Here is a 13,116-nt window from a genome sequence, read left to right as displayed (position 1 = left end):
TAAAAGTTGACTAGTGATCCAATCATTTTAAAAGTAATGTGCAAATGGATTGTTTTTAATGTAGGGATTGCATGCACTGATTGCTTCAGTAGAGTTTATTGACTTGATGTGTATTTGTGGGGTCTGAAATATAACTTATAATTGCAAAGTAGTTCTTATAGAATGCATAGAGTAAACCCTTCGCAAAAGTTGTGGAATTATCCTGACGTCCATCCTGCAACTCTTAATTGCTTTATGGAAGGTGTATCATTTTGAAACATTTTTGCTATGGCTTAAACATATTTATAATATGTGTTCCTTTTTAATATGGCAGGAGGTGAAACTAAATATGTTTTTATAGACCTTTTGTGATATTTTTCAGAGAATCAGTTGTGTCCTCACATTATCAGTTTGATCACTCTACACATTGTTCCAGGTAGTATTTAGTTAGATTGCAAATCTTTGGCCATATGGTTAGATTACAAAAAATGTTTTCATAATTTGGTATTCTTTTGCATTTAATTGGTGTAGGCTTATCTAATACTAGTTTAAAAAGAGAACATAAAAAATCATTAAGCTTAATGTCCATTGACTACTGGCATCAAAAAGCCCTCAACATCCACAGGGTTATAAGAATAATATATGCTAGCTAGCACAGTTTATTTTACTTAATAGAGTTGTTTTCTTAAATTTAATATATTGTTAATTTTGTTTTCACTTGGTTTAGTGCCAGCATGAAAATGGGAGGAATAGAGGGCTTAGCTTCTGGTATCCTGCAGGTAAAAGTTCGTTGATGGATGATTTATTTTCTTCCACAGATTACTTACTTCAGTCTCTGGTATTTCAATAAGCAGAATCAATCTCGCTGGGTGGATCTGGAAAAACCCATTAAAAAGCAGCTAGATAAATATGCCATTGAACCTACAGTTTATTTTGGTGTGGTATTCTATGTGCCAAGTATTTTTCAACTTCAGCAGGAGATTACAAGGTATGAAACATTAGAGCTGAGTATTGGACATCATTTGGAGAAAATGCCTCCATGTAGTCTTCAAGGTAGCACTTCCAACAATTTGATCGTTGATGACCTCATAACCATGTTTGGTCATTAAATTGGAAATTCAATATATTGCGTACGGAATTTACATGCTCAATGTTCAAAATTGAATAATTGCTAAATATAAAAAGTCCTTCAATCCTGAATCTTGGACTAACAGAATGCCTGACTGTTACTTGTGCACATGCAATTAAATTTGACACAGACCTTAAATTCAGCCTATCTGATGTTATTAGAAACTTGTAAGAGATCATAATCCATATCCAGATGAGTTATCTGATCTTAGCTGGTGCAGTGGTGGGAGGGTCAAAGTATTGCCTGGTATATCCTTGGGGAAGGGGGAAAAAATACCAACTAATATTCCTGTTCATCATTTTGCAGTAATTCCTGGTATATTTGGGGAAGAAAATTGTGTGCAGGCTTAATTGCTTCAAGCACTGTAACCTGTTTCTACAGATACCAGTATTATCTACAACTGAAGAAAGATATTTTAGAAGGTCGCATACCTTGCACATTAGAACAAGGAATTCAGCTTGCTGGTCTAGCTGCACAGGGTAAGGAAAGATTAATTGGTAATATACTAGTCCAAATGACATGTAACCTTAATACAGTTTCTTGGCAAATATGAACGTCTGTTCTGGTTTTCCAATTAATGTTATCTTCCATACTTCAAATCAGTGGATTCGCGGATTCATCTTCAGTCGAGTGTAGCATGTGGTTACTATCCCCATCTTTAACTCCTCTTTGCCAGCATTTTAAGTGGTTCCATCTTGTCTTCCTTGCTTTCACAATCCCATAATTTCTACACACTTCATAACCCCACTGTCAACCATCTCTACTGGCCCATTGCCAAATCCTTTTCCACTATATGTGGTCACCTTTCTTACAATTCCATGTCTCCATCTCCATTTAAGTTTCCACCCTTACCACAGCGTGACAAGCCATAAACAAAAGCAAAGATAAGATTCTTTGATTGTGGCCGTGGTGTATTATCCTTTTAATCTTTGTTGATCTCTCAGCAGCCTTTAAAGTGGTTGACCACATCCTCCAATTTCTGTCTAATGTCCAGATCACCGGGACTGTCCTCCAATTAGTTCCACACTCAACCATTCGATCAAAGCCATAGTACTCTTTCTGGCGCTTAACCACTGCTAAGGATCGCCTCAAAGTCTGTCCATGGCCCGCTCCTCTCTGTCAATGGGCAGGCAGTGGCGTAATAGTATTGTCACTTGATTGGTAATCCAGAGACCTAGAGTAATGCTCTGGGGACCCCGTTTCAAATACCACCATTCCAGATGATGAAATTTTGATTCAATAAAAATCTGTAATTTAAAAAATCTAATAATGACCATGAAACCATTGATTTTTAAAAACATTTAGTGTATGCAATTATTTTTTTCCAATTAAGGGGCAATTTAGTGTGGCCAATCCACTAACCTGCACATCTTTGGCTTATGGGGGTGAAACCCACTCAAGCATGCGGAGAATGTGCCATCTCCACAGGGACAGTTATCCAGAGCCAGGATCGAACCTGGACCTTGGTGCTGTGAGACAGCAGTGCTAGCCACTGTGCCACCATGTTGCCATCAATCTGGTAATTTCATGGTCACTACACGGGGAGAATGTGCAAACACCACACAGACAGTGATCCGGGGCTGGGATCGAACCCGAGTCGTCAATGCTGTAGGCAGCAGTGATAACCACTGCGCCACCGTGCCACCCCATGAAACCATTGTTGATTGTCATCAAAATCCATCTTGTCTGCTAATATTCTTTTAGGGAAGGAAACCTGTCATCCTTACTTGGTTTGGCCTACATCCAGACCCACAGTAATGGGGTTGACTCCAATGCCCTCGGGGATGGCAATAAATGTTGGCCCAGCCAGCGATGTCCACATCTCGTGAATGAATTTTTTAAAATGTAGACCCTTGGCGATATCACCCACCAAGATTGGGTCAGTTTCTATATATACGTTGACAATAACCGTTAAACTGACTGTCCATTGCCTCTGTGTTGTTACACAGTTTTGTCTACCGTGCATCTTGAATGAACAACAATTTTTTCAAGTTAAACAGTGGGAGGACTGAAGCCATCATCTTTGCCTTGTCACAAGCACCAAACTCTAACCGCTGACTTAGACTGTCACTGTCTGTGCGGAGTCTGCACATTCTCCCCATGTCTGCGTGTGTTTCCTCCGGGTACTCTGGTTTCCTCCCACAGTCTAAAGATGTGCAGGTTAAGTGGATTGGCCATGCTAAATTGCTCTTTGTGTCCAAAAAAGGTTATGAGGGGTTATGGGGATAGGGTGGAAGTGAGGGCTTAATGTGGGTCGGTGCAGACTTGATGGGCTGAATGGCCTCCTTCTACACTGTGTATGTTCTATGTGTCTAGCCAGACTATTCAACTCGCCTAAGCTGCCAACCCTGAGCACTCGTGAGTGGAGGAGCGGGATTAACCAGAGCTTGTGGTCTATATTGATATCAGCAAAATAAGGAGGAAGAGGCGTAGGAACCTATAGATGCATTTTGGGGAGCGTAGGAACCTATAGATGCATTTTGGGGAGCTAGGAAAGAAAGTACCAAGCAGAACCTTCAAGGTGATCATCTCTGAATTACACCTAGTGCCATGCATTAGTGATTAGAGAAATAGAAGGATAGTGCAGATACATTTATGGCTAGAGAAATGATGTAAGAGGGCTTCTTGGGACATTGGGACCAGTTTTGAGAGCAGGAGGGAGGAACCTGTATAGGCTGGCCAAGTTGCACTTAAATGAACTGGTACTGATATCCTCATGGGGCTGTACTTATTGCTGTTGGGGAGAGTTTAGTAAACTAATTTTATCCAAAAAACACAAACTCTTAACCAAACACCAACCCAAAAAATACCCCGAACCTTGAAACCAAAAAAAAATGAAGCCCTCCCTATTTACTCACAGCCCCCAAACTGACCAATTATCTGGAATAAAATATAAACGGTCGCCATCATTGGTAAAACCCTTCAATCATCCCCTCCCCCCGGAGCAGCGCTCGCAACTATCCTCCACCCCTCAAAACGGCTCATCCAGCCTTCGTTTTAGTGAGGTGCGTTCAAAATATTATCTTCAGCTGGATAAGGCTCAACCTCACACACACGACCACATGGCGTTCACGGCCCGCAGCCCCTCCCTGCATACCACCTCATCCTCCAGTGTTGGCCCCAACTTCTCCACCCATTCCGCTTTCACCTCTTACACCGACTCAACTCTTCCCCTATGATCCGCTCAAGCATGTCAGATGTACTGCCATCCTCCGATCCCAAGCAAGGGAGAGTCCTCTCCAATAAGGATGATGGCAATACCACCGGGAAATCTCAAAAAAACATCTCAAAGCTCCACACCTAGAGGCACCTAAACATGTCTGAGCTTAACAGCCCAAATTTCTCTTGCAGCTCCTCCAGGCTGGCAAACCGGCCCTCCGAGTATAAATCACCCACCCCAGCCCTTTCTCTTTCCATGCACCAAATGTGACATCTAGTCTTGCCGGCTCAAACAAGTGTTAGCACAAATGGGAGCCAGCCTTGAAGCTGCCTCCCACTTAAAATGCTGGCAGAGTTGCTTTCATATTTTTAGTGTGGACACCACCACTGGGATCGCTGAGTACCTTGCCGGCGCCAACGGAAGTGGCGCTGTTACCAATGGGTCCCCACACCATCCCAACACCCTTTCCATGTTGGCTGCCCAATGATAGTACAGCAAATCTATCTCTCCCTCTGGGGGACACCCCTCCGATTCCACGGGGTCCTACCCAATCAAATAAAGCCAGAAATAAGCCGCTCGACCCTTTGGAAAAACAACTTGGGCAGGAACACCGGGAGACACTGAAACAAAAATAAGAATCTCGGCATGATGCTCATCTTAACTGATTGAATCTGACCTACCAGCGATAACGGGAGACTATCCCACCTCTGCAAGGCCGCCTTAACTCTACCTACCAGGTTCATATATTTCGACCTCCGAAGCCACACCCAATTCCCCGCTACCTGGACCCCTAACGTATCAAAAACTAGTCAAATACTCTGCACATAACAGCATTCTATGTTCTACATAAATAACCCTGCGTTCTACCCCACCTCTAATGATCCCACTCCACGCGTTTGAGGCCCTGAAAGCAATGGCTGGCGGCTCAATTGTTAATGCAAACAATAAGGGAGACATCGGATATCCCTGCCTCATACCCGATTCAACTGAAAAGATCCTGAGCTTGAATGAAACACTAGCAAACGGGGCCGCATACAGCAACTGCACTCAGTGACACAAACCCAGGTGCAAACCCAAACGTCTCCAACACCGTGAAAAGGTACCGCACTCCACTCGCCTTCTCTGTGTCCAATGATGCAATTATCTCCGGTACCGACCCGGCTGCAGGGGTGAGCAACGCATTCAACAACTGCTGCACTTTTGACAAAGGCCTCCGCCCCTTCACAGACCCATGTGATCTTCCCCTACTACCTCCAAAGGCAATACCTTGCCCATTAACTTGGCATCTACATTTAACAGGGAGAGCGGGTGCTGACTTCCGGTGGCGGCAATGCACAGCTGAGCCGCACGTTCGGCGGCTCCCGAGATTAACGGACTTCGGGGCTTTTTTAAAGGCCCCCAACGGAGCTGAGGAGGCAAATCCCGACGGGGGAAGAGGCCAGGAGTCGCCCCAGTGGCCCCATGGTCCAGACCAGGAGCGGGGCAGGGAGAGAATCGACGGAAAAAACACCCAGTAAAAATCGGGACCCGAGAAACAAAATGGCGGCCGGCGAAAGCTTCGAGGAGCTGAGGAAGTGGGTCCAGGAGCAGCAGACGACTCTGCTGCGCTGCTTCCAGGAGCTGAAGGTGGAGCTGCTGGAGTCCATCAAGATAACCAACAGGGAACTGTTGGAGACCCAGACAGCCCAGGGGGCTGCGATCCAGGAGCTGCAGCAGCAGGCCTCCGAAAGGGAGGACGAGGTTGTGGCCGTGGTGGGAAAGGTGGAGATGCACGAGGCGCTCCATAAAAGATGGCAGGAGCAGTTCGAGGAGCTGGACAACCGGTCGAGGAGGAAGAATCTACAGATCCTGGGCCTCGCGGAGGGGCTGGAGGGGTCGGACCTAGCGGCCTATGTGGTGATGATGCTAAACTCGCTGATGGGGGCTGGGTCCTTCCAGGGGCCCCTGGAGTTGGAGGGGGCCCACAGAATTCTGGCTAGGAGGCCCAAGCCGAACGAGCCGCCGCGGGCGGTGTTGATGAGGTTCCACCGGTTCGTGGATCGTGAGTGTGTGCTCCGGTGGGCCAAGAAGGAGCGGAGCAGCAAATGGGAGAACACGGAGGTGCGGATCTTCCAGGACTGGAGTGCGGAAGTTGCGAGGCGGAGGGCCGGGTTTAACCGGACGAAGGCGGTGCTCCACAAACGTAAGGTGAAGTTTGGAATGCTGCAGTCTGTGGGTCACCTATAAGGATCGACACCACTATTTTGAGTCCCCGGAGGAGGCGTGGGCCTTCGTGCAAGCCGAGAAACTGGACTCAAACTGAGGGTCCCCCGGATGGGGGATGCTGTATAATACTGTATTTATTTATACTGTATTTGTATTTACGGGGTTTAGGGTAAGATTTGTGGTGGGTGGGGTGATGTCGTACGGGTGTTTTCTGTATGGGTTTTCAAGCAGGGGTTGGGTGGACGGGTTCGGACTGAGGGGGAAACGGGGTGTTCAGGGAGCTGGTGGGGGGGACTGACAATGGGAGTTGCCCTGGAGGAGGCGGGGCCCGGCAGGGCGAAAGCGTGGGCTTTCTGCGGGGTTCCCGCGCTGGGAGAGGGAGGGGGCGGGTTTTCTTTTCCCGCGCTGGAGCGGGGGAGGGTGGACTCGTTGACGGGCACAATGGAGGAGGGGCAGTCCCACGTTGGGAGGAGCCGAAAGTAGGGCGGGAGCCGCCGGGGTCAGCAGAAGTTAGCTGGCTCACGGGAGTGCTGTTGAGGCGGGGGGGGGTTAGGAGGGGTCCTAGCCTTGGGGGGGGGGGGGGTACCGGGTTGCTGCTGAAACGGTCAGGAAGGAGCTGGACGACGCAGAGGGTGCTGGAGGGGGGCAGTTGCCGCCGTGGGACGCTGGCCGGGGGTGGGCAAGGGATGGGGTATGGCTAATCGGCAGGGGAAGGGGGCAGGGAGCCCTTGGATCTGGCTGATAACCTGGAATGTGAGGGGGCTGAATGGGCCGGTCAAAAGGGCCCGAGCAGTTGCGCACCTGAAGCGACTGAAGGCGGATGTGGCCATGCTCCAGGAGACACACCTGAGAGTGGTGGACCAGGTCCGGTTGAGGAAGGGGTGGGTGGGCCAAGTATTCCACTCAGGGCTGGATGAGAAGAGTAAGGGGGTGGCGATCCTGGTGGGGAAGAAGGTGTCGTTTGAGGCGTTGAAGGTGGTGGCTGACAGTGGCGGGAGGTACGTGATGGTGAGTGGCAAGCTGCAGGGGGAGCGGGTAGTGTTAGAACATGGAACAGTACAGCACAGAACAGGCCCTTCGGCCCTCGATGTTGTGCCGAGCAGTGATCACCCTACTCAAACCCACGTGTCCACCCTATACCCGTAACCCAACAACCCCCCCTTAACCTTACTTTTTTTAGTACACTACGGGCAATTTAGCATGGCTGATCCACCTAACCCGCACATCTTTGGACTGTGGGAGGAAACCGGAGCACCCGGAGGAAACCCACGCACACACGGGGAGGACGTGCAGACTCCGCACAGACAGTGACCCAGCCGGGAACCGAACCTGGGACCCTGGAGCTGTGAAGCATTTATGCTAACCACCATGCTACCGTGCTGCCCCATGCTACCGTGCTGCCCCAAATTGGGACGATGCGGGGTTCATGCGGCGTATGTTGGGCCGCAAACCCTGGAGGCGGGGGGCCTGATCATGGGGGGAGACTTTAACACAGTACTGGATCCCCCATTGGATCGATCCAAGTCCCGGACGGGTAGGAGGTCGGCAGCGGCTAAGGTGTTGAGGGGATTTATGGACCAGATTGGGGGGAGGGGGTGGACCCTTGGAGGTTTGCGAGGCCAAGGGCCAGGGAATACTCGTTTTTCTCCCATGTACACAAGGCCTACTCGAGGATTGATTTTTTTGTCCTGAGCAGGGGGCTGGTGACGAGGGTGGAGGAAGTGGAATACTCCGCCATTACCATTTCGGATCATGCCCCGCACTGGATGGACCTCGGGCTGGGGGAAGAGAGGGACCAACGTCCGCTCTGGCGCATGGAGGTGGGGCTGCTGGCAGATGAGGAGGTGGGCGGGAGGGTCCGGGGGTGTATTGAGAGATACCTCGAGGCCAATGATAACGGGGAGGTTCGGGTGGGGACGGTCTGGGAGGCATTGAAGGCGGTGATGAGTGGGGAATTGATCTCCATCCGAACCCATAGGGAGAGGGGGGAGCAGAGGGAAAGGGAAAGACTGATAGGGGAGATGGTGCAGGTGGATAGGAGATATGCGGAGGCCCCAGAGGAGGGATTGCTGGGGGAGAGGCGTAGCCTTCAGGCCAGATTTGACCTACTGACGAGAAGGCGAGCAGGATGCTGGCGCACCAGCTCCGGAAGCGAGACGCGGCCAGCGAGATTGGGGGAATGATGGATAGAGCTGGGAAGGTGGTGCGGAGGGGGGTAGATGTCAATGGGGTCTTCAGGGACTTCTATGGGGAACTGTACCGGTCTGAACCCCCGGTGGAGGAGGGTGGAATGGGGCGCTTCTTGGACAAGTTGCGATTCCCGAGGGTGGAAGAGGAGCAGGTGGAGGGACTAGGGGCGCGATCGAGCTGGAGGAGGTGGTCAAAGGGATAGGGAGCATGCAGTCGGGGAAGGCGCCGGGTCTGGACGGGTTTCCGGCTGAATTCTATAAAAAGTATTTGGACCTGTTGGGCCCCCTGTTGGTCCGGACCTTTAACGAGGCGGGGGGCGGGGGGGGGGGGGGGGGGGGGGGGCTCTGCCCCCAACTATGTCACGGGCGCTGATTTCCTTGATCCTGAAGCGGGACAAGGACCCTCTGCAGTGTGGATCATATAGGCCGATTTCGCTGCTGAACGCCGATGCTAAGCTGCTGGCAAAGATCCTGGCCACTAGAATAGAGGATTGTGTGCCTGGGGTCATACATGAGAACCAGACGGGGTTTGTGAAGGGAAGGCAGCTGAACACAAACGTGCGAAGGCTCCTTAATGTCATTATGATGCCGGCTGTGGAAGGGGAGGCGGAGATAGTGGTGGCGTTAGACACGGAGAAGGCCTTCGATAGGGTTGAGTGGGAGTACTTGTGGGAGGTGTTGGAAAGGTTTGGGTTTGGGGAGGGGTTTATCCGGTGGGTGAGGCTGCTCTACGAGGCCCCGATGGCAAGTGTAGCCACAAATAGGAGGACGTCTGAGTACTTTCGGCTGCATCGGGGGACGAGACAGGGGTGCCCCCTGTCCCCCTTGCTCTTCGCGTTGGCGATTGAGCCCCTGGCCATGGCACTGAGGGAGTCAGGGAACTGGAGAGGCCTGGTGCGGGGTGGGGAGGAGCATCGGGTGCCGCTGTACGCGGACGACTTGTTGCTGTATGTGGCGGACCCGGTGGGGGGGGGATGCCGGAGGTGATGAGGATTCTTAGGGAATTCGGGGGTTTCTCAGGGTATAAGCTGAACCTGGGCAAAAGTGAGGTGTTTGTGGTGCATCCGGGGGAGCAAGAGGAGGGGATTGGTAGGCTCCCATTGAAACAGGCAGGGAAGAGTTTCAGGTACCTAGGGATCCAGGTGGCGGGGAGCTGGAGGGCCCTGCACAGGCTCAACCTCACAAGATTGGTGGAGCAGATGGAGGAGGAGTTTAAGAGATGGGATATGTTACCGCTGTCACTGGCGGGGAGGGTGCAGTCCGTCAAGATGACGGTGCTCCCGAGGTTTTTGTTCCTGTTCCAGTGCCTCCCCATCCTTATCCCGAAGGCCTTTTTCAGGAGGGTCAACAGCAGTATCACGGGATTTGTGTGGGCGCATGGGACTCCGAGGGTTCGAAGAGTGTTCCTGGAGCGAGGCAGGGATAGGGGGGGGCTGGCGTTGCCCAACCTCTGTGGGTACTACTGGGCGTAAGTGGGTAACGGACGAGGAGGGGGCAGCGTGGAAGAGGATGGAGGTGGCGTCTTGTGTGGGCATGAGCCTGGAAGCGCTAGTAACGGCGCCGTTGCTGCTCCCTCCAACGAGGTATACCACGAGCCCGGTGGTGGCAGCTACCCTCAAAATTTGGGGGCAATGGAGACGGCACAGGGGGGAAATGGGGGGCTCGATGGAGGCCCCGATACGGGGGAACCATCGGTTCGTCCCATGGAGCATTGATGGCGGATTTCTGAGCTGGCACAGGGCAGGGGTTAGGAGGTTGAGGGACCTGTTTGTGGAGGGGAGGTTCGCGAGCTTGGGGGAGTTGGAGGGGAAGTTTGGGCTCCCCCCGAGGAGCATGTTTAGGTACATCCAGGTGAGGGCGTTTGCCAGGCAGCAGGTGGAGGGGTTCCCCTTACTGCCCCCACGAAGGGTGCGGGATAGGGTGCTCTCGGGGGTGTGGGTTGGAGGAGGGAGGATCTCTGACATATACCGGGTAATGCAGGAGGTAGACGAGGCCTCGGTGGAGGAACTGAAGGGGAAGTGGGAAGAGGAGCTGGGGGAGGAGATTGAGGAGAGGACGTGGGCGGATGCCCTGGAGAGAGTGAATTCCTCCTCTTCCTGTGCGAGGCTTAGCCTCATACAGTTCAAGGTGCTGCATAGGGCCCACATGACTGGGACAAGGATGAGTAGGTTTTTCGGGGGCGAGGACAGGTATGCTAGGTGCTCGGGGAGCCCAGCGAACCACGCCCATATGTTTTGGGCGTGCCCAGCATTGGAGGAGTTCTGGAAGGGGGTAGCAAAGACGGTGTCGAGGGTGGTGGTAATCCAGGGTCAAGCCAGGCTGGGGACTCGCAATTTCTGGGGTTGCAGTGGAGCCGGGAGTGCAGGAGGCGATAGAGGCCGGGGGTCTGGCCTTTGCGTCCCTAGTAGCCCGGCGGAGGATCTTGCTCCAATGGAAGGATGCAAGGCTCCCAAGCGTGGAGGCCTGGATCTCGGATATGGCGGGGTTCATTAAATTGGAGAGGGTGAAATTTGCCCTGAGGGGATCAGTACAAGGATTTTTCAGGCGGTGGCAGCCTTTTCTGGACTTCTTGGCGGAACGGTAGGGAAATAGGCAGACAGCAACAGCAACCCCCGGGGGGCGGGGTGGGGGGGGGGGGGAGGAGAACTGTGCACATGGGTTTGTGGAGGGTGCTATCTCTCTTTTTTTTTTCTCTTTTGTTTTTCTCCTCTTTCTTTTTCTTTGTTTTTGTTCTTTCCTTTTGTTTGAAGTTGCTCTTGAAGCTGGGGGGGGGTACTGTTCATGGGGGGTTACCGCGGTTGTATGTTAACAAAGTTAAGATGTTTATATTTTGTATTTTGTAAAAATTTCAATAAAAATTATTTATATCAAAAAAAACAGGGAGAACGGGTGATAGAATCCACACTCTGTGGGATCCTTATTCCTTTTCAGAAGTAACAAAATGGATGTCTGTCCCAATGCCCTTGGGAGGCCCCCCAAAATCAATTGGTGGGGATCGAAATCCGGCACTGTAGACAGCAGCGATTTCATAAACGATACTTCGTCCCAATTCGGGGTGTACACATTCATTAGAACCACCGTCTTCCCTTTTATTGCCCCTGGTACCGTCAAGTACCATCCACTCTGATCAATCATAAACCTCTCCGCCTGGAACCAAACTCTTTTTTTAATATCGTCATCCCTGGGGCCCTACTATCCAAGCACGAGTGAAACTCCTGGCTCACCGAGGATTTCCCCAAACCAGTAGACTGCCTGCTGCTTCAACTACCCCCTCCCTCTCCCAAACAAACATTCTAGACTCATCGAGCCTCGCCAAACTGGTCTAACAAGTCGCAGTCCCATCCCCCACACCACTCTCTTGTCCATAGCCTACCTCTTAGTCCGAGCAAGGTGCCCCCCACACACCCCCCCCCCCCCTTCAAAGCCCTGCCCAAAAACGACCAAAGCAAAGGCCAATAACTCCATCCCCAAGCCCATCCTCCCTACTCTGCAAATCCCAGTATCCTTGCCATGCTTCTCTTTCCCTCCAATTGCCAAGTTAACCCCCCCCCCCACCAACCTCCAGGAAACAGAGCAAAGATATAACACACTATATTGCAATATTTACAGCCAACCTGACCCAATCTTGCATACAAAAAAATCCCACCAACCCTCTCCCAAACCAGTCCCAGTCCTTTGTCCTTGATGAAGGCCTTGGTCTGCTCTGGTGTGTCAAAATAATCCTTAAATAATGATCCTTCGAATACAGCGTGACTCTCAGCCTTGCTGGATACACCACCCCGAACCGCACAGCCATACCCACACCCACATCGTACAGCACCTTTTTCGCCTTCTTGAAGGCCGGACGCCACTTCACCAGTTCAGGTAGATGTGTACCCTGTGCCTGTCCCAATCGATGTTACGACTCCTCTTGGGGTCCACTACTGGACCCGCTCCTTCCTCTGGTAACTGGGAAATCGAATGATTACCGCCTGTGGCGGCTCGTTCGGCTGCAGCTTCTGCCACAGAGCCCCATGTGCCCTGCCCAATTCCGGAGCGGGGAACACTTCATCCTCTCCCACCAATAGGGAGAACATTTCTGAAAAGTACTCTGTTGGTGTCGGGGGCCCTCCACACCCTCTGGCAAGCCCACCACTTTTGAGGTTCGTGCACCTTGATCGTTGTCCAGATCTTCAACTTGGGCCTTCAGGCCCTTATGCCTGTCCGTCATGAGCAGCATCTCTGCATCCAATGAGTCAAGCTGATCCTCGTGCCTTGACAAGGTCTCCTGCACACCCTTCAGCGTTTCCCCTTACTCCTTCGCAGCTTTGACCGTCTTGCCTAGCTGCTCCTGTATTGGGCCCAACGCTGCCTCGCTGGTGGTTTTGAATGACGCTGCCTCGCTGGTGGTTTTGAATGACTCTTTAATCTCCTTCCCTTGTCACTCAGATTGACCATGCATCTGCCTGCCAACC

At 51.6% G+C, this 13,116-nt stretch overlaps 1 protein-coding gene across 3 annotated transcripts in view; it reads left to right on the top strand.

The window, feature by feature from the left end:
- The window catches only part of ptpn21 (protein tyrosine phosphatase non-receptor type 21), a 103,883-nt gene that overhangs the window by 17,639 nt on the left and 73,128 nt on the right, over positions 1-13,116 (top strand). For 2 of the 3 annotated variants that reach the window (XM_038776060.1, XM_038776070.1), the window contains 2 exons: positions 798-967; positions 1,490-1,587. The exons of the other annotated variant lie outside the window; for it this stretch is intronic. In XM_038776060.1, the coding sequence (XP_038631988.1) occupies positions 798-967; positions 1,490-1,587 (268 nt within the window). The remainder of the gene's footprint in view (positions 1-797; positions 968-1,489; positions 1,588-13,116) is intronic. 3 annotated transcript variants of the gene reach the window in all.

This window comes from Scyliorhinus canicula, chromosome 2 (assembly GCF_902713615.1).
Source record: "Scyliorhinus canicula chromosome 2, sScyCan1.1, whole genome shotgun sequence".
Classification (NCBI taxonomy): domain Eukaryota; kingdom Metazoa; phylum Chordata; class Chondrichthyes; order Carcharhiniformes; family Scyliorhinidae; genus Scyliorhinus; species Scyliorhinus canicula.
The sequence above is the reverse complement of the archived record's forward strand: the minus strand, read 5'-3'. Positions and strand labels throughout refer to the sequence as shown.